Below are 22685 nucleotides of genomic sequence, written 5' to 3' on the forward strand. Positions count from 1 at the left end.
TGATATTCCACGTACGACCAAATTATATTGTTTCTCCCTGAATTCTGTCTGTTACCAGGCAATGGACACGGATTCGAGTGGAGATTGGTAAAGAGCTTTGTTCGTGTGCGTGTGAGCCCGCCGTTTACGAACGGGAGCCAAGCAGCCTCGTATACATCACAAGTGAAAACCGCACGTGCACCGTGGCTCAGTTGCAATTCTATTGTTGTACATATCTGCGTTCGTATTTCTATGTGAGCCTTTGCACGTACGAAGAGTAAAGGCTACAACGCACATGTATTGTAAGTAACATTCGGTGGACCGTGCGCCAACGAGTACCGGAATTCCGCGGTTTCGGGTTTGCTGCATAATTGCGCGTTTCGATGGATACTCGGAACGTCGATTCCTTTATCGGCTCGATATTGCCAATTATCGTCGCCGCACACATTAACCATCCGCACGTTTCTGTTTTCCCGTTATGGTTCTCTCGTTCCCGCGCTCCTTTCTGTATCCCTCTTTCTCTTTAAAGTGAACGCAGGATCGAACGTACACGGGTCAATCCGCCAGATTTCATGCAGAGTGCATAAAATTATTGTTCATATCGTATGTGACCATTTCTCCTATCAATTTGTATGTCACTGTTGACCATCCCGTTTGAAATTAATTGTGCATACGACGCGCAATGATCTCCTTGCTCCTTCTACCTGCGATTCTCTCTCAGTGGATTTTCGGAATTAAATATTCACCAAATTCTCGCCTGACTTTGCTGTGAAAAACCTTACTCGTTGTGTTCAACGTATTTTTTCGCTGGATCAGCACTTAAATGCCGCGTCAGCTCGTTTATTTCGTTATCGTTTTACAAACACAAAATTTACTAGTCCAGTGAATATTCATTTACGACGATTCTTCGAAAAACTTGAACCGAGTCAGGAGTGCTGAAGAATACTGAAAAATCACGTCACTAACTGAGCGCAGGTGGGTAACTTTGCATCGAATTTATTGGCAAATCATTTCGATCTCGATGCTCATTGAATTCGTCTAAATCCAAAAATTGTTTCGAAACTGTACAAAATGGAAGAGACGAACCGATTGGAACCGATTTCGGTTCGAAAACTTTTAATGAGGTTTTCCGCTGATGGAGACTAAACTTTGAGGTCGAAGATATTGAAACCACTTCGCAGACTGCGGGCTATTGAAAAGGTAAAAAGTAGCGTTTTTTCGTGGTGGATTTCTTGAGTACTGCATGCTTTCCATGGAAGAAAACTACATCGATGAAGGATTGTCTCCAAATGCGAATAGTCTTTGGAGATATGGAAAGACGAGAAATTGTTCGAGGTCGTGAGCAGGGCATAAGGCACAGGTGCACGTGTATGTACGTACGTAGAGGCAGTAAAGCGAGAGAAAACGAGAGGAAGGACTCTAAAACATGAAAGCCAGAAGGGGTAGACCGTCGGTAGACGCCGGCTGTGGGGGCGGTGACCGACCACCAACACGAATCAATACCCGCAGGAACAGGAAGCACCCTCTCTGCCTATCTCTTTCCTTCGGTCCTTCCCTTTCTCTCTTTTGGTAGAGAGAGAGAGAGAGAGAGAGAGAGAGAGAGAGAGAGAGAGAGAGAGAGAGAGAGAGAGAGAGAGAGATAGCAAGGGAGGAAAACGAACGAGGCGTTGGTGGGAAGAGAGAAAATCGGGTAAAACGAAGCTGGGCGAAGGAAGAAAACGAATGACGTGTATGAGGTGCTTCATTCGCGATTGAACGATAAAATTATTTGAAAAATTGATTACACTCTTTTATCAAGCACTCGAACTTATCTTGTGTACTCTCCGTTTGATTCGCCGTAACATTCCGCATACTTCCGAAGAGCGATTACGCTTTTTAACCTCAAATTTCGCAACATTCAGTTTTCAACGTTCCATTTTGAAATGCTTGCCCAATTTTCTGATAAATTAACTGCACGTCTACTACACGCTTCGCGATTAATAAGTGAAATCTTGGGGAGTGAACACCAAACGTAAAACGTGCGAGGCTCGAACTTCTTAGCTCTATCGCTCGTGCTTTCTCACTCTGAAAATACAACGGAACGACGTTATAAAAGTCGTAATGTGGTGTAATAATAAGCCAGTTAGCTAGAGGAACTGCAAGAATATTACCGCGAGCAAACGCGATATGATTAACAAGCACTGAAACTGGAGCAAGCGTTCGAAACGTTTGTACACCTTTCTACTTCTTCTTCTTCTTCTTCTTCATACGTACAGTCATAGTTGTTATATACATACAAGTGGGAAAGAGAGAGAAAAAGAGTTGTCGGGTCTGATAAACCTCTTCTGGCAACCATTCGTTTGTCAGAGTGGATAAGCCTCGAGGACGACTGAACGAAGACTGACGTTTTTATGTCTCAAATTGCAATTTAAAAACGACACTTTACTACGTGATTGGCTACCATTCGACTAAGGTACAAAAAAAATGTATTTTTACTCGTAATATTGACTGTCAATTGGATTAAGCTGAAGAGCTGATTCATCGATGTGAAAAACGAGTTGGTACGTATACGTGCGAATGTAGCTCGATAAATCAATGGAATACTTTGGAACACGATTGAACTGAAATCGAATTTAATCGTTGGTTCCGCCGGTAATGGTCGAGGAATCGAAACTTTTGAACCTTGAAAAAGAAGTTGAAAAATGTTTTTTCCTACTAAAAGGTTTTTCTGTAGTTAAAGAACAATGTACGCGAATGAAAAGAGTGATGGGACGCTTCTTCCAATGACTCACCATCGAGACGACCGGGGGCGGTGGATTTCCGTTTCTAAGAACGCCGGTTTGCTGATTCGCCACCGGATTCAGATTGTCCTTTGCTTGCTGCATGGGATCTGCGTGTATCGATTGCTGCGATTGTTGTTGCTGTTGTTGTTGCTGCTGTTGCTGCTGTTGTTGCTGCTGCTGTTGCTGTTGCTGCTGCTGCTGCTGTTGCTGCTGCTGTTGCTGATGCTGAATGCCACCGAGACCACCCTGAGGACTGCCAAGACCGGTTGGCGCGCTATCCGGGGTACTGACTTGTCTCGCGATTTTCCGGTAACTCTGTAATAAAAAAAAAATAATAATAATAATTCATTAAAATTGCACGATTGCACGACATAAAATCTTTATACCTCAAATTATGATTATCGTCGCGAAATTATTTATAAAAACTCCATCGTTTGGAATCTACATCCGTCAAATTATTACGATGATAAAATCCTATTGAATGCCCCATTCACACACCTACGCGCATCCCTATAAATATACTCTCGGTGCATGAATATTCGCTTATAACTCATATTATTCTCGCTTAACGAAGCGAAACGTCTTCATCTTCCATCCACCCCGACAATCTCAATTAGAGTCTCGAAAAAGCCATGCACAGGCCTCTGTGTCTCTCGTACATTTGTAGAAAAGAGAGACAGAGAGAACGAGTTAGAACGGTATAGCTCGCGGTAGTTGTGACCCTAATGCTAAAAATATCCATGTGGCCTTAAGTAGAACGTAGTCTGTGTATGTGCTCGTTGAATTCGTTTCCATAGTTCAACGTGCTTCTACATCAGGCTTACATAGTGCATGAGCCTCTCTCGCTATCTGTATTCTGTAAATCTGCTGCTAAAAAAGTTTGCATGTCTGCATATTTGAGGAATCATGACGCGAGAACTATACTCAAAGAATTTCTGTAAATTTCTCGCAAATGGACAGCTCAGAATCAGCAGTAAAATAGTTAAAAGACAAAAAAATCTCATCGATTTTCTGCACTGTTTGAAATTCCTTGGTGCTTGGAAAGGATAGACGAACAAATGAGAATAATAAAAGTAATAAATTCTTAATACATCCGCGTACGTGCAACGATGTGTAAATTTGTAAGGTAAACTTTACCGATTCACAGTCACGAAATCTTACTGACGATTATAATGGGGCGATAGATTATCTCCAATTCTCCAATTACTCAACTATTCTGCAGTCCGTTTATCCCAACTACAGGATTTGTGCACGATCATAGATATACCGAACAAAATTAGTGCTTGAAAGTCTCAATGCGCGCGACCATGAATCAAGAAAAATTACAATCCCTTCCTTCCCAGTATAAATTCAACATTGAACCGTTGAAAACTTAGCAAAATAATTAAACCGTCTGAAAATACAATGTAAAAATTAAATTAGCCCCATTCTAATTTTGCCCTCATTTCGTTATACTCTCATGCCCTTACAGAATTCTTGAAAAAAAAACTGCATAAACTTGGCGATGATCGACAGCTGTGCATCGATTTTTCGACCTCTCCTCAAACAATTTTCGCATCGATGGAAATGTTTAATAAAAAAGATCAATGGCCTCTATATCCGGTATTATAGTCAAACTTTCCAAGGAATTTCCACATCTGTCTATAGATGAATCTATAGATGTGCGATCGGAATAAGTATGATGCAGCATCGCGAATCAACTACTGGCACTTTAATTACAAATTTGCGTACAGAATGTGCACACACGTACAGTAGATATATTAAGGTCTGTTGTGTACGCTGCTACGAATACTATAGACATTAGACATACTGTGTGAGTACGTTTGAGCTGTATACATGTTAGATCTATAAATAGACAAGGTCTCGGGCCCATGCTAAGCTAGCCAGGAGAGCCGTTGGCTATAACTTCTTAACTGCTGTTACCAAATGCTACGCGATGCGCTCTCCCGCGTCGAGATATTTTATTCATTCTTTGTCGAATGGTGCAAGGGTTTTACGCCTTCTGTATGTATAGCGACTAAAAGAATGAGTATGTACTCATGAAAATCGCATTCAAAGTGACATTAATTACGGACATGCTAGGAATGAAATCTGAGGAAAGGCTCGAAGACAGAAATCGAAGCGTGCGTAATATTTACGCGATTTAAGCTTCTTAAGGCAGAAAAATAATAGTGTTTGGCTCCAGAAGTTGTTGTTCCGACTTGAATGTAGAACTCATTTTTGTTCTCCAATGTTAACGTTTATCTGTACTACGTGTACGCCGTTTCGCCTTGGCAGCTCGCCCGAACCGGAAGTCACCGTTCGTCCCCGCCCCGCCGTTTCCATGCACTCCTCGCCCGCGCTAAGAATTCGATTATGCGACTCTCGACTCGCAGCAATGTGAGAAACGAGCTCGAGCTGTGTATACCCTATTCAATCACGTTTTACTCGAGCGAAGATAAAAATTCGATGTAGTTTGAGATAAATCAATTCGCAGTTTGCTCAACGAAACTTCGTTTCCAATCGCCAATATTCTCTCCCGTCATACGAATAAAAATTGAACAACTTTGAAGGTAGCATTATTTATCGAGATAAATACGAAGCGAAACACCATTTTTATGGAGGTCTTTAGTGCCTGCGGTGAATAAATGAAAAACAAGGGCCAATCGATTTACGTCACTTTGCTACTGTCCTGCCAGTCCAACTGCATTCGCACACTGCGATATTTTTATTGGTTATATTATCCAGAGCCTGATAACGTATACGGTTTGCTCAACCTTATTGGTGTAGAAGCTCTAAAAAGCTAAAGGCTACATAGAACGTTAGCTCGAAAAGTCGTAAAAGCAAGCTTCGCGAGAGTCACAAGCCTCGAACAATGCACGTACTTTTTGTACGAGACGTTCAGGGACGTCTCGAGGCGAGCCTGAGGTATGTTTTTTTTAATGGCGATGACGAGTTTTCGAAGAACCCCTACGAGAGGCGGACTGCAACAATTATCGACGTCGTCGAGCAAAGTTTGCCCTCGAAGTATACCAAAATAATCATATTTTAATGAAAACGTTTTATTGTCTGATTATTACTGCCACAGAAAAGCGTGATCTTTTCGATGTATTTTAAATCGTTGTAACTCCACCGAAATACTGCTTGGGCGAGATGAAAATGGTTACAATTATCGAAAATGGCATTCGCAGTGCTAAACATGAAAGCGCAGTGAAACTAATAATAGTGAATGGAGTTGAAGTATCGTGGAATTCAATTTACAGAATAAATCATGAAGTTTCTATCGAATTTCTCGCTATTCTGAGACTTTGCGTAGTATTATCGAAAAAACATCAAAACTGCGAACTAAAATTCTCGATCATAAATTCAAATAATTGCATTTCTCTTACCCGGAGAATATACTGGAATATTTTTATCATCCATAGCGCATCGGAGAAAATTCAAATGTGTTGGAAGAAGAATTGGAATATTTTAATAACGAAAACATAACCAAGATCGTAAACCAGTATAAAGGTTTTGGTACGACGCCGGGGGCCCTTATAATATATTCGAAACTTTACGAGCAGCTCCCTTTCTTCAGCTATCACGGGTCGCGGTAAATCTTCACTGGCACAAAGATTTTTGTCGTCGTCGTAGTTTTACCCTCAGCCATTTTTAATAGTCGGCTTGATCAGCATATTCACTCGGAAAAAAGTACAAAAAGTATGAAGAAAAATGGAAGAGAAAATCTGGAAGCAACATCGATCGCAGTACTTTTGTAAACTTTTTCAAATTTTTTTTACAATCGATATTTTGTTTGTGTGTTGAATTTTTCACTCATTCACTACCGACAAAATAATGAAGCAACTTAGCTGTAATCGGACTTTCATTCCAAACTCATCATCTTTTGTTTGCGTTTTATTTTTATTTTTTCGAATTACCACAAGAAGTGAAAGACGTAAGAGCTGCTTAACGACCGCAGGGACGACAACGAGAAGCAGCGCGACATTTTCCCCAGCCAACCGGTGGTTAAACGAATTGCACTTCTGAAGTACTTCCGGACCGTTGAAAATTCATTAACTCGAGTACTCGTTGGATAAAAAAAAGTTCCTAAGTAGAGCCAGTGTGAAAGGTAGAGAAAGAAAGAAATGAAAAAAAAAATGAGAGAGAGAGAAAGAGAGCTCTGTTAACCACCTGCCATAAATTTGCAATTTTCTCCGAGAAAATTGTGTTTTAAACTCGAATGTGACCAACTCTGTGAACATTTTTTACGTCCATTCCAAAGTATATAATAAAAGCAATAAAAAGGAAAATTGTTGAAGCGCATGAAACATTTCAACTGTCATTATCGACAGCTGATTTTATACTTTTAACGTCGATGTTGTTTATTTCTCCCTTGCCTTTATCATCCGTACTAACTTAGCAATCGAAACAATCCAAAGATCACTTGTACTGTTATTTAAAATTCCCCAATGTATATTCATGAAGCTTGTTGCAGTCTTTTAATATGCATCCGGCGCGTGGTACTCTTCTCGTCGAGTTCACTCCAATTTATAATCGACCTCAGCAATAAATGCGATGATGCTCGCAACATTCGTCGGTATATGTGTTTGTCCACGTATGTGCACTCCGCGGGGATTCCGGTTATGCATTTTCGTCGATGGTGCACTAAATTTACGCGAACTTATGCAGGATTTGTCATTCATTGAAATTCCGGAAAAAAATGATCGAATTGCTATTTATTTATTCGTGAAAGTAAATTACAGCCGAGAAATCAAACAATTTTTTTCCTTAACGATGAAGACATTGACCTTCCGAACATTATTCCAAAAATCGTTTATTGAATTTGAAGACAAATTATTTGAAGCTACAACTCAATCAACGTTCTTCTTATTGTTAGCTTCACTCAGCTGTTCCCGAGTTCCTTAAAGAATAGACAAGACCAAGAGTCCTTAAGAAAATGACAATGAAAATAACGGAAAAACATATTCAGAACCGTCATAGAAAGATGATTGAGGGTTCGTGGCCTTTTGGCCTGTCAATCATCGTAGTTTCCAGAGAAGCAGAAAAAAGTGGGTTCTATTGGAGCTGATTTTCGGATGGGCATCCGAAGAGTGCAAACCCCCGGAAGATTAAATCTGGCGGGGAATTAACAGAGGAAGAAAATCGAACTTTGTTCCGCATGAGAACTCGAGACCGGAGCATCGAACATACTTCGATCTCCGTCCCTGAAAGTGTATTGTTGCGCTCCATATTATCATCATTATTGTTGTTTTTATCGTTATTATTCCAACTGGTTAGAAACGCGAACCATTTCGATTGGCTCGTAGTTCCCCCACGTAGATAATCTCCACGTGGTGCCCTGCGAATGACCAGCAGCAAAAAATAATTTCCTTACAAACACGAAAGTTTCTCGATGAAAGAGCCAAGATGAGAGAATTTATGAGAAATTCCGCAACGACTATTTTTTCAATTGAACACTTATTAAGTTTTTATTCTGTCGAATAAAAAAAAAGAAAAAAGAAAAAAACAAAAGTTATTGTGGAAGATCGAACATACTGAATTTCATGGCGTGACGGTAATAGCATAGGATAAACGCGTGACCTGAATTCTTCACGATAGAGTCAAAGGATTGCGCAACTTTCGTACCACCGACGAGCACACATACGTACATAACATTCAAGATTCCCCTGCCTTGCCATAGCGTTTTCGTGAACAAAAGCGTTTGTTATGTGCCGATTATTTAGGACCAGTAAAATATTTGATTCCCTAACCCAATTAAATACTCGGAAGTTTCATCAAAATTTCAAGCTTTAGGAAAAAATTTTCTAAAAATCATCAATCAACACTCGGTGAGTAAAATATAACACAATTCAATAGACTTTAATGTCACGCTAAGCGCTTCCGTTTTTTGTGAAAAAATTTTACTCCAATCGTTTTGTTAGACGATCAAATGTCGAACTGAATAAAAAATTTTCATGTCCTGATGAATTTTCTAATTTTTTTTCACACTCGTCACTGGGCTCTGCACGTTTCACGTATACTCATCGCTCGACTCGTGCATGTGTTTTTCTAGTTTTTTTTTCCCCACCATGCCAGGAAGAAAAATGGAGCATGACGTCCGATAACAAGACGATGGCCGCGACTAGTGACAACCTCGTGAATATACGTCACTCTCTCAACCTACAACCCATCTCGTGCCTCTTTACCACCAGAAACTCGCTGAATATGTAACAGATCTCCGACGGTTTTGTGCCATTCAAAATCATAGTTACCAGTCTACGAATCGGAGAAAATGTGGAAAATCACGCTTGTTATCCTCCACAGCAGCATTTTTATTTCCAATTGCTCTTAGATTTTCATTGCTTTGCAGAATTTAAATTGTATCAACGAAGATGAACTCGTGATTGAAAAATCGAAAAATTCCTTTGATGAAAAATAAATCAGAAAACGTCCGATTATCAATGGAATTATCGCAATTTAATTCTAAATTAAACGAAGATTTTGGTAATTTCCATGGAAATTTCCACTTCGTCACGCATGTCCAATAGAAAAATAATATTTTTTCAATAGTTCGTGCACGATTAAAAATTGTTTTTCTCTCGTTGATCTTCCCGATATGAATTTGTTGTTGTGTGCCACGTGCACTCGAGTGAAGAAAAAACAGAAAAAACGTGTTTCCGCACTGCAACGGCTAGACTTTGATGTTTTCTGTCTGTGGTTTGTCTGCTCTCGATGTTCTTAGTGTGTTAACGCTACGTGTACATCGCGATGTACACTCGTAAGGGAGATACAAGGCGAGACAAGCAAAAGACAAGAAGGGGAAGGACCTCGAGACGCTGCGGAGAGGAAATCCCCGTGCTCGAGGCTCGGATCGCGCCTACAGATACAAGTATACTAACGAGTGTATATTTGAATTTATTACGTACGGGTGAAGGTCTCAAAAAATATTGACGCACCCGTTGTGCATTGACTGAGTAATTATACCGGGTGGCCGTTAAACCGTTCGAGCAAGCAACAGCGTTTTTACAAAGTTCAATATTTTAATCGATCTGAGTTTGCAGTAAAAACGATAGAGACCGAGAGGGCCTGTGAAACATGAAAATTTGGCTTATCATTTACCAAGACGGGCGACCTGCAACTGCGAGCACGAATGTTGATCTGATTTTCCCGCGCAAACGCCATCAAGTTTCTAGCTCAGACCTCGTTGTCCCAATTCGAAAAACAACCTTTCGATTCGCCACGAAATGAAAAAACCAATGCAACGAACGACAAAATTCCCATTATTTTGATCTGCTGCAATGCTATTCCCTCTAAAGCTTTATCAGTTTCTTGTTTGATCTTTGTCACGACATCGAATAACGTCTAATAATACTGTTCCCCACAGTGTCATTTGTACATGATAAGAAAAAAATGTAATTTTATGGATGAAACAGTTAAAAGATCGCGATGGGATTGAGTAACTTTTGGTATCTCTTTAGGGAATGATTCAGCCACCATATTTATTCAAACACGAGAAGGGGGCTTGATAAATCTGTAAAAATTGATGTCAAAAATGGTTTTCGCATGGGGGAACACAGGAAGATGTTTTGGCCTTTCCTGGTCTACCGTTTCTCGGGTATGCCTCATAGCCTCTCAGTTTTCCTCCCACTCTTTATCCCGCTGCTCACCTTTTCTTATCGTCGTTGTCGTCGTCGTACAGTCGACACCGTCGTCGCGGGGGAAAATCGATTTCGGGCTGCCTCGACGAGGAGTCTCTCCCTCTCGCGACTTGTCGGTCTCTCTTACTCTCTTCACGACGGTACTCCGCGCTTCCAGACAGCGGCGGCCGGTTTGTGTTATCCCTCTGCGCGTCGGTATAATCGCGTATTCGTCAATGTTTTTTTTATATTTTATATCGTCGTCGTACTCTTTTTATTAAATTGTTGATTTTAAAACGCACATGATGATATCGGCATAAAATAACCGTTGAATAATAACGCTTTGAGATTTTCACTGAACGGGGATAAAATATATTCCGAACGGAGTAAAACACACACTGTGCTCACGGATGATTTTATAAAACGAAGTCCCTCACCGTTCCACGGCCACGGCGAGTCTCTGCTCTCCACGTTCGATGGCCCCTCGTGTGCTCAGGCTTTCCTCGCTGACTCTTCGTCCCTCTTGATCACTCTTCGCCTCTCTCTCACTCTTTCGGAGCCTATCCCTCTTTCTCGCGGTGCCTCCTCTTCCCTGGGTATCCTTCTCTTTCTTTATTTCCCTCTCTATCGGTCACTCGTTCCTCCGATATTTCTCTCCTTTGCCTCTCCCTCTCGCTTCTTTTTCCTCCCGTTTCTTTTCTCTTTTTTTTCAATTCTTCTTTTACTCTTTCTCGTCTTTTCCCTCCATTTTTGTTACTTTTGTTTTCGTTTCAGCTCTCTCGCGATCTCTCTTTCTTTCACCTTCCGTGCCAATATTCACCTCCTCGTTGCACTCTCACTGCGCCGGTTTATCGTTCTCCTATCACGAATTCCGGCGTACTCTAGTACCCATGCCCTTATCACTGGTCACCGCCTTCCTGTGCATAACACGATGTTCTCATCCTTCTCTCGTGCGTTTTATCTTTTTTAATCCACCCCTTGTCTCGTCGTCTGTCTCTCTCTCTTTCTCTCTCCCCGATTTTCGTGTTGTATTGGAGAAAATAAAAAATTTTCAAAACACTCCGGTGCTCCGATACTATTTCCTTGAAACCGATTGAATTTAATCGAACCACGAGATTAATTCGGAGGCGTTTTTCATCCTCCGTTTCATATGTTATTGTTCCTCACGTGCAAACCACACCCCATGATAAAAAATTATTATCTACTGATTTCAAATCGTCGTTAGTTTGTCTCGTGACACGAAAAGGTGAATTCGTTTCAAGGCAGTTTGAAACTAGTTTTCTTTTCGGTGATAAAAAAATCTCGCAGAATGTGATAAAAGATCGAACGACTATGTCTTCTGCCTTCAATTATTTTCCCCGTAATTATTTTTGACTCTATTTTCAGTATTTTTTTCTCAAATATTTTTTACGGGTTACTTGTCTCTTTGCCTTTTCGTAAGCACGTTTTTTAATGGCACACGGCGATCGTGTATCTCGTACGTATTCGCTTCGACTCTCGTGCGTCTGCTACGTGAGCGAGAGGAAGCGCGACTATCTATCGTGTGCGCGTGCCATGTGAACGCCGCTGTATAGTTGTTTGAATGTATGTATAAACTTACAATGCACACAAATACACTTATTCAGGCATGTATTTACTCATATATACGTTCTACTGTGTGAGGGCCTCGACGCTGGCTATTTCACTCTCGTACTATCTGCTTCTCTCTCTCTCTCTCTCTCTCTCTCTCTCTCTCTCTCTCTCTCTCTCTCTCTGTCGTAGCTTCTTTCTTTGCCTATAGCCGTATACACATTTGGTAGAACCTCATCATTACAACCGTCTTCGTTGCTCGAGCATTGCCTCTTCGTTCCCTCTCCTTTCAACCCCCTTAACGAATCCCTCCCAGAAACCCATCTCATACACGAGGTCTCTCTCTCTCTCTCTCGCTCTCCGTCCCACCCACGCCTCCACCCCCTGCCCTCTTCTCCCTAGCTTCTCCCTCCCCGTCTCTTCCTCCTCTTTAGCTGTATTCTCGCGTTTCCCCTCTTTTCCCGGCATCTCTTTCTCCGTCCGGCAATTCCCAGAGTTGGTTGGTCGAGCTAGTTCTCCCGCTCCGCGTCGGCGTCAATTGCGCGCCACTGCGGTTTCGCTCTCTTCGCATCTTCGTCAGCAGCAAACGCGGGTACAGAGAGAACAGCATCACCAGATATGCTCTGCAGAATATTGCAGAGCGGTGTAGAAAGAGAAAGAGAGTTTGTGTGTGTACGTTGGGGAGAGAGAGGGAGAGCGGGCGAGCGCGGTTCGCGGGCTCGAGACGCTCGGAAATGTTCGTGCATTTCCGCGTTGTTCCTAAGCCCCACCGCCTCTTTTCTCATTCTCTCTTTTCAACCCGAGCTTCAAGACTCTGCGAGAATAGAGTTAACGAGGGTCTCTCCAGAATCGAACCAATTTCATTTTGGCTTACGATTCCTCGAAATTCATTTACAATTTTCAACCAAACTCATCCAAGGAAAAAATAAAAAAATCGTTTCTTTTTCTAATCCCCGTCAAATTTTGTATTCCCCGTTATTTTGTTTCTTTCGTACAAGTGATTATCGTATCACCAACGTACCCTTTATCTACCGTCACTCTATCAACTCGAGACATTTGCATTCCCGTGTACTTCAGGCTCGAAGCAAATAGTGAGGTTTTTCAACAGTTTTCAAAAATACTTTCCTCGCTACTTAGTTAAGGCAGTTCATGCTCGAAACGATTTTCTTGAAAGAGACTTGAAATTTACACAGAGCTTAAATGGGTAGTCGACAGACAGGCATATCAAATTTTAGAGGGTTCGTCTTATATTGGTTGAGATAAACGTGTTTAAATATATATGAAGAAAAATACACAGGGTTATACGGACTATGCGTAAAAATTGTTTATCTTTCCAGATAAGTTTATGAAAAAGTACACAATAACAATGAAGTATAGAGTCGATTGTCTTACTAATAATAATAAATTACCTTGAAGATTGAACGAAATTGGTAATGAGCACTCGTATAACCTCACTTATTCGATATTTTGTTTCTCCTTGGCTTGGGCCATTTCTGTCTTTTTATCAATACTTTTTTCTTGATTCATTTCCTGCTGTGTTTTCCCTTTGCGCTCTCTAATGCGATTTTTGACATAAAAATTTATGGTATTTTCGCCAGGGACGAATGAAATTTGGGGTTCAGTCAGTGATGGATCTCGATTAATTAATGGCTTGTATTTTCATTCACCAAAAGATAAGTTGAACAAATTTACTTACAATTTCGAATTAATAACTCTGACATGAATTTAGTGATTATATCTTTAATTATAAAATAAAAATCGATCCAATTAAGACACCTATAAAATACGATCCTTCGGGCATGATCTACCTTAATTACAATATTTCGCAAGACATATTAGATCATTTTGAAAATCGTAAGAGTTAGCATCGCCGTATTTTACTCTTTCGAATCAACAATTCCATCTTTTCCCCCAGTCACTATTTCCGGCGATTTCACTTCCTCCGGCTCTCGTTTTTTTCGATACATAAACATTTGCAGCACTCGGCCACTTTTCCAGTACCGTCTACGGCCTCTCGCACCTTTCCTCTTTGCCTTCGACTGCCTCTGAGCTGGCCTTGCTCTTTCGCTGGCTGTGTGGAAGAACCGTGCGGTACTTCTCAGTTCTCCGCCACCCCCTCCAACATCCACCCCGGGGAATAGACTCAACCCCCGAGCCCGCTGGTTGCAAACCGAACAAGGAGACCCAGAGGCTCTGGCGAGCCCCTGGACGCCCTCGAAAAGACGACAATGTAGTATGTACGTATGTATCAAATACATATATGCATGGAGTCGTTATGCGGTAGCCATGACGATACTTTTAGCCCTCGACAGTGCTCGGTGGGCGACAGTGTCTGTTGAGTGCATTCTCAACCCTGTGTTTCTCATGTGTTAACCCCTCAGCAAGCAATTGCTGTATGAACATCGTTATTAGCCGTGTAATATAATCGTTCAGTTTCATATAAGCGCACGTATTCGCATGTACTATAAAGATACATGGGGATGGAGGTGCGTTGCGTATTCAATGCTGTATAACCCCTCGGGTTTCCAAAGCCACGAGACTACGGGGAGGGTCGAAAGGGGCACATTTTCATTTTTACTCCCATCAGCAGGTTTTGTCACTTAACATTTTCGCCCCTTTCTCCCCCGCGGCCGAGTCAAGGACGGGAAAGGGTAAATATGTCGCGGCTGGAGAGACACTCTCGATAATCGAACAAGGGGATCGCGAGGGGGAGGCTACGGGGATGAAAATCCTCGAAGCATTCGTTTGTTAGCTCGTGCTGCAACAAGTTGCAGAACGTTTTGCCGTTGGCCTTGGATCTCGCAATGAATAACATACATACCCACAAACCCAACCCCCTTTGCCTTTCTGTTTCCTCACTCTCACTATTTTGCTCTTGCTTTGTGGTGTCACCGCGCTCATCCCTTAGCTTATGCTCTCTCTCTCTCTCTCCCTCTTCATTCCTCTCGCGCCCTCTTTCCGTCTCGTTTCATCCCTCACACTCCCTGAGGACTTTTGTCGGCAGCATCCCGCTTGAACTTGCCAACACCTTTTCTCCTCCCACGTCGCGAGCCACTTCACTCTCAGTTGCTCCTCCGTCATCCCTCTTGAAGGAAAACCAAGCTGGCGGCGGTTAGACTCACTCCTATTCCACTTCCAGGATGAACAACGGAGCTCTTACACCGGCTCACTCGCACCATCGCCCCTCTTGTCTCCCTCAGATTACCAGAAGGAGAACGGTCCCTGGGTAAAACCGCCACAGAGCACATCTTCAACCTGACACTAGTCACAACAAACCGCACGCTTGTTTACCTTAAGCTCGATCAATCTCGCGGCTAATTCAACGAATTTCGACGACTTCTTGCTTCGGTCTCTTGCCAATTCAACCTCCTTTTTGTCATCTTTCAACACGCCCACGATCTTGTTAGGCTTATCAAAATTTCCCAAACGTTTCCGAGAGATTTGCTTTACCCTGCTGATGGAAAATTCAAACGAGCTTCAAGCAAATCGTAAAAGTTGGAGGTAAAAAAGTCTCATACAAAATTCATCATTTGCTGGTTTCCAACTTGAGATTATTACGATTACGATGATCGAACATCCAAATGAACAAATCAATAACAATTTCTTCATTCCCCTTCGTGGAGATGTGTGTCTGCCCTTTCTGAGGTAATAAAAACAGAATTCCTCGAAAATACGATCCATTCATATACGTTGCATGAGAAGCAATTAGATTCGAGGTAAAATGATTTTGGCGGAACAAGAAATAAAAGTTCTTTCATTTTATGTCCCTGTGATGTCTGCTGAGGGTCGTTATGGACACGTCGATATACGCAAACATGGCGTCAGTCTCTTACGATACGTGCATACTGTAGCTTGACCCTTCCTTGACGACGTGCATCGATATGACGCATACGCACTGCCGTGCCTCTGCGATAACAAACCCGAGACTCGGTCGTCACCGTGAACGCCGATAAGGAACGATAAAGTATATTTTTCGAGTAACACAACGATAAATTGTGTGCCACATTTTTCGAATGGGATGGACTTACGTTATAAAGAAAATCAAGCAAGTTGACGCCATTTTCGAGGAATTCTGATGGCATAAAAAATGTATTATTTGTCCATAATTTCCAGTGCTTAATCATTCAAAATGTTTCCAACAAAAAGTATCGCATCGAAGGCCAGCAAATATTATTTTTGGTGCGACGTGCATTTTGAGTATTCCAGAAAATATTTTTATTGCTTTCTCTCAGCTCGAAATATTTCTCTGCCTGCATAAACCGCACTTTTGATTCCAAGAGTAAACCACCACCTCACTAATTCATTTTATCTGTGAGTTTCCAGATAAGATTACAAAAGTAGTTATAAATAGTTTCAGATGAGTACGATACTATCTATACGTCGCCTGTAGTTGTTAAATGAAATGTGAGACCGAATAAATCATCATCAATCATTATATTTGTATTCTGCTGTTCAAGAATATCAGCAGTTATAACTGATCATAGTGCATCGCGATCAATCATTGCGATTCATTTATACTCTCGAGTCGTACTGCTTTCTGGAATTTTTTAAATTAGTGGCGTTTCAAGAATCTGATTTCTAACAGACATCAATCGTCACTAATTATAGATCGCTAACAGGCATCACTCCTATAATCAATTATCAATACGAATCATGCATTTTTTATTAGTAATCTATGCAATTATCCCATTACAATAATTATCTAATAAATGGCTATGAATTATAGTGTAAGCACTTATGAGTTCAGCTACAATTCTTCGTTATTTCGTTATAGATTAATTTCCATTGTTTCTGCATCAGATCGATGGCTCCGAGTCGTAATCGCAAAGGTTGGGCAAAAGTTGTTAATTTGATTATAGGCATTGGCAGGTCGTGTTTGATCATCATAAATTTTATTCTATTTGATTGGTCAAGCGATTCTTCATGGATAAATGAAAAGTGAAACGACTATTCGTCACGAGGTAAGATCTTCAAAGACAAAGCTATTACAGAGGGTGGAAATAGGCAGGTGGCAAACACGCACACTCGGTATAGTGATACGTAAAAAAATTCTCGGGGTTATAAATAGCTAACTGTGGCGCCTCGACCCACGCTCAGACTCGTGTCTCTTATTCTTCCTGTAAAAGTCGCTTTTTTCTTATACGAGAGAAGTGAGTGCCTAGACCGAGATTCGGAGGGTCAGACACACTGCTGGATCTTATTAGCCTCAGAAAAGCTTCCACGATTGTCCACGTTTATTACTCACGTTTTTATATCCCATTCGGAAATTCACTTCTCCAAGGCGTAGCAATTAATGTATAATTTGCTAACGAGCTGGATCCCAATGAAAGTTATTTCCGTATAAAACTGATTGATATTGATTTTATTAAAATACGATAAATTGCGGGCTCTGCGGTGAAGGATTTTCACCAGAATTTTTGCAGCTATTAATAAAAAATCTTTATTTATTAATCGTAGGAGGGCTTTTATCGTGCAGCAAATTTTCGGTTGGATTTAAATAGAAAATTAAATTGGGATCTCCGCGTAATTTTATGAAACCCAAATTCCTTTATGTGATTATAGATTATCTCGTGCAGACAAAATTTACATAATTTAAATTGCGTCTTCGAGGAGTCTATAGTTGGAGCTGCCTGAATTAGATTTTCGAGAGTTGAGATTAATTCGCCAAAGTCAATTAGGACAGCAAAGACTTTTTCCGTGAACGTTTGGAGCAATTTTTCCGTTGAAATATCACGGATTGCGATAACGGACGAAAAAAGCACGAATCTTTCGCGGTGGCTTAAGCTTTTGCGGACGAAAAATGCTCGGTGGAGGGCTATGGATAGTTGTGGTCTCATCCGGCAGGGGGACAAGGCAGAAATGGTGAAAATTTTAAACATGGCGGTGCGAGCACGTTCCACGAGCAAGCCGGGGAGACAGCCCACGCATCGATCAATAGCGCCTTGTTTAATATCAGTTCTCAAACTCCCATACAGCCCAGCATCAGGAACGAGTGAGTGAAGTGGCGAGCGGGGAAAACGTAATCTTCTCTCTGTTCCCTGTTTCTTCGCGACGTTAAATTTTAATTTAAATTTTCTCAATTTAGCCCCATCCCCGCTTCGTTCCTAAAATTTCAAGGGATGAGATATCTGGGGATGAACCAGAACAATTATACACTTCGAAATTGACTCGAAATATCATTAATAAATAAGTGAACAATCCATGATTGTAGATGGAGGAATAAGTTGAGTTTAAATCGACAGAATTGTCCAGGGAGCTTTCAATTTTCCATTTTTGGAATAAAATTGGAATAATGATCTTACTAGAGTCGGAAAACTCACTGAAGCTTCTAAATTGTTTTTGTTCCACGAATGCAATCACCGCATTCCATTCGATGGAAAAATATGTACACAGAAGCTCGCAGGAAGTTGTTGAAATTTTGAGGAAAGACATTTTCGAAGAGTTCTTGATGGGCGAGGTATACGGCCCGAGAGAGGATAAGTACGAACACTTCTAAACCGGAAGCTCCGCGAGTACTAGCACTCGGCGAGACGATCGAATAAAAGAGTAAATAGAAAAAGTACGAGTGATCGTAAAGATCGTAGTCTTGGACGAGTACTTCATCCGCAGTCTTTCAGAAGACTGACGCATAAGGCAGTACAGTTTCCGGATTTTATGAAGTCGTTTGAGTGCTGAAAACCGACTGGCTTATACGACGCTTTGAATCTTTCTGTACTTCCGTCCGGATCGTATACTCGAATGCTATTGGCGTTATTTTAGTATCCTCGTTATTGCTATATTTACGTTTTGCGATTGAAATCCCGCACTGGTGCTCGAGAGTCGAAAATCGATTGTTCATATTGTTCTTATGAATTCGAAATGCCTCAATTAAATTATGATCCATTGTGTTCTGAAATAGTGACGCGAGAGAGTCCAATTCATAGTCATGATATTTCCACAGTTGATCGAATCTATGCTAATTTGAGAAAGTTTCAATAAAATTATACAATGACTCACCCTGGTTCCACCTTTTCCTCGACCTCTGCCTCTTTCTCTTAGCAACCCTTCTCCCGTCTGCAGGTGGTACAAATGCTGAAAAAAGAGAGACAAAAAATACATTAAACATCGATTTACCGAGACTTATCGATAACTCAACAATGATTCGACTGACTGCAATATTTTGAAATTAATTTTAAAACGCTCCTGTCAAGAGACGATCAACCGGAAATAACACCTCAGTGCGATGGTGATTGATGATGTATCGTGCCACCCATCCATATCGTTCAATTTGTCTTCGTTGAATTTAACGAAGCTTTTATTAACGAGATAAAAAGTATCTGACTGCAGTTCCAATGCATCTCTGTCAAACTATCATCCGGGCTTCAAAGTGGTATAAAGTTTGAAATTTAAGGTCAGAAATCGAGCTCTTATCGCAGATAAAAAAGTTTGATGGGATCGTTGTACGGTAAGTGGATTGTGACTGCATCAGCAGTTTTACCACGAGCTGATAACGTCACTTACTTGTACTGTCGAACTTTTCGAAATGATTGAGAGTTGAGAATTTTCATAAAATTATTTTTTACTATAAAATATTCCTCAATGAAACCACTCAAAAGAGTTATTTTTTCAAAAGTTATTAGAAACAATCAATTTTCCGCAGTTCTCTGCATTATCACTGGCAGGCTCATTCTCCCATAGGCAGAAAATTCACTTTTACCGACGAGGGTACAAGTAAGTGGGCGAAAAAAGTGCACGACTTCCGTACCGACTGCGGGGCAAAAAGAACGACGTTCCTTTGATCCCGAGCAGTTTCCTATTCCCAACTTGCGCAAGCGTGAGCGCAGTGAAACAAAATTGATTTTTTTTTTGGGCGCCCACTGCTCGAGAAATTCAATTACGTCGCGAGAGGGACTCGCGTCCAAGTAGCTGCGAGTTCTTGGCTCGTAGGATTGCTTTTTAAAAAGACTTTCCACATCCTTCCTAACTCATTTCTTCAAAATTAACTACTCGAATTTCCCACTCGTGATTATAAAATTCTCAAACTCACGAGACAAGTTTATAGAATAAGCAAATATGAAAAACGGATGAATTTTCATTAAGTTTCAAAGAGCAGAAGCGAGCACAAAACTTCGAATCTGTAAGTGACGTTTTTTCGTTCTCAGCGTTTCTGGGGAAGAGTCAAACGAAACTTGCCAACCAGATCACTCGAAGTGGAGAGCTCCCGTGGAAACTTCAATGCGAGACCGCACCAACCCCCGAGGAAAGTCAGCAACACACAAAAAGAACGAGACAAACAGAGTGAACCTCGAAGCCATTATTTTCTCATTGCCTTATTTCTCAATCTCAAGTAACTTGAAAAACAAAAATATCTCCATTAAGATACGAATTCTCCGATGACTGATCATCACACTCGTGACATAATTTTCCGATAGTGGCAGAGCTATCGGGTTGGAAAATGGTTCCACTCTCCCTGTCCACGATCATGTAATATACCGCACATATTTGTACGCAGATATGAATATACGGTATTACATACGCAAATCTACATGTGTAGAGTTGTGTCGAGTGAGGTCCGAGTAAATGCACGCATGTGCCCCCTGCTTCGAGCAATGCACACCACGCGTGGACGATTATGGTCTAATTCCCTCGTACACCGTGAGGGAGCTTTATGTCTCCGTCTCTTTCACTCTCTCGGTACAATTTCTCGTATATAACCTCTCCCTCCAACCTACATAACGCTTAATGTTCTACCTACCTAGCTACCTACCAACCTACAGGCAGGGCGAAGCGTCACCCGTCCACATTTACCGATCTACCTGCTCGCAAACTCTTTCTCCCTCTCCCTCTGTTTCTCCCTTTGCTCGCGGAGATTTCTTCGGGGGGTGAAATGCACCTAGCAAAAGTATGCGCGCGCGCGCGCGCGCGGTGGGTAAATGAGACCACGCTCCAGAGACAGGGGTCTCGTGGATATTGCGTGCTGATCCTGCATCACCTCGCTTCGTTTTTACATCCAACCCTCTCCTCGTAAATGTGTTTTCTCTCCTCGCAGTGAGCGATACGGTACAGGCTATCACTGCTGCAACAACTACGCAACCCTCTTGCAGGGCTTGCACCCGGAGGGAAAGACCCTCGAGTCTCTCGACGAACAAGGCAGAAAGAGGGAATCCTCGTGTACCATTCGCTCTTCGGAGCCTCTTTGAGCCTCGTGTACACGCGTATGTATGGACCTTTCTGTTCTAGCGGTGACAAGAGGCTCGGATCCGAGCCACCTTTTGTGTGCGCAATATTCTGTTTCAGGAAAAAGATCGCATGGAACGAGTCGCGAAGGGCTTTCAGGAGGCTTCGGAAAAAGCGAAGATATCAAAAATTTCGTTTCCAAATTACCAGGCGATGATCTTATTACAGTTCTAATGATAAAGAGGGACGTTTTGAGGCTTAAAGTTTCGACAGATTCGATAATAGAGATTGTCGATAAATATAAAAATAGCAATAACGCAGAAATAATAAAACAGAGGACGAAAAGTCGATCGATTCGGCATGAAATAGCCTGTGGAAATATATGAATCGCGATAAGATTTTTCATTCGTGGAAAAAGGTACGAGAGTAGGCGCAAGGCAAATGTCAATATCGACGATGCATCGTTGAAAAAAGAAAAGAGGGAAGCCGCACTTGGGGCGCGAATGAGGGCGTTATTAATCGCAATAGAGGAAGCACGAGAAATTTAGCTCTCGCTTTCTCCAGGGGTATCTTCAATAGTACATACTACGTGTAAAAGTGCGTATAGGCATAAGGAGACCGAGAGGTTTTTCCCGCGGGGTTCGACCCTCGCGCTGCGCGTTTTCTTTCGCATGGAAATACACGCTGTAAAGAACGTCATACAATGAGCCGGCTAATGTACGCACGGGATTTTCTGATGCTGCGAGCAAGAAACAACGGCGATGACGAGGACAACGACGCAACGACAAAAGGGGCAGCGCGCAACGGTATTTTTACTTATGCACGAGCAACAAGAACTTGGCGCGTGTATTTCATCATACGTTAGTTAACGACGCGTGTACTAAACATGCGGAAGAAGATACGAGATCCGGAAGAACGTCGGTCGCGGAGGGATTGCAAAACATATTTATGTCCGGGGCTCCATCGAGCAGCAGGGAAATCACCGACGCGTGGGTGTTAAGATCCCTGGAGCTTTTCCCCCTCGAGAAGAAAGAGCGTTCGATGAAGGAAATAATAATCGCTCTACAATTAGTTATTTTTTTATTACGACACAACCGATACTCGAAGAAACGCGATAAAGAATCGAACCACTCGTCGCAACGTGGCCGAAGAATGTCGCCGTGTGAAAATCCTCGATATGAACAAAAGTTTCATCAAAATTATTGATGCTCAAAAAACTTATCACTTGCCAGCCGTTCCCTCCTTCTTGCGTTCTCTCATTTTCGCATGAACGGTGCTCCGAGTCAAGATACTGTACGAGTTTATTGTAGAGAAAAAAGAGCCAATTAAGTGCACGCGGACACGCGGCAGCTGTCAACGATTTGTGTGAGCGATAAGCTAATTAAAATATTTCGTAAATACTTTCCTCAGCGTCGTTTCTCCCGGCAGCACAGCGCGTCACGTTTGCGAGCGTTCTGTTCGCCAGCCATCACAGATGTCCTGCTCGCGATAAGACAATATAACACACTTCGAGATCACTTACAATGACGTTTTCGATCGTAATAATTATTGCGTATGACCCAAAACCAGAATTTTTAACTAGAAGCTCAATATTTTATTTACGACAACGAAATATAAAAAA

At 41.7% G+C, this 22685-nt stretch overlaps 1 protein-coding gene across 1 annotated transcript in view; it reads right to left on the reverse strand.

Moving 5' to 3' along the window:
* The window catches only part of Tet (Ten-Eleven Translocation (TET) family protein), an 83905-nt gene that overhangs the window by 20516 nt on the left and 40704 nt on the right, over positions 1-22685 (reverse strand). The window contains exons 2-3 of the mRNA XM_043411023.1: positions 18905-18979; positions 2751-3056 (exon numbers count right to left, since the gene is read on the reverse strand). Coding sequence (XP_043266958.1) covers positions 2751-3056; positions 18905-18979 — 381 coding nt within the window. The remainder of the gene's footprint in view (positions 1-2750; positions 3057-18904; positions 18980-22685) is intronic.

This window comes from Venturia canescens, chromosome 2, assembly GCF_019457755.1.
Source record: "Venturia canescens isolate UGA chromosome 2, ASM1945775v1, whole genome shotgun sequence".
In the NCBI taxonomy this organism is placed as follows: Eukaryota; Metazoa; Arthropoda; class Insecta; order Hymenoptera; family Ichneumonidae; genus Venturia; species Venturia canescens.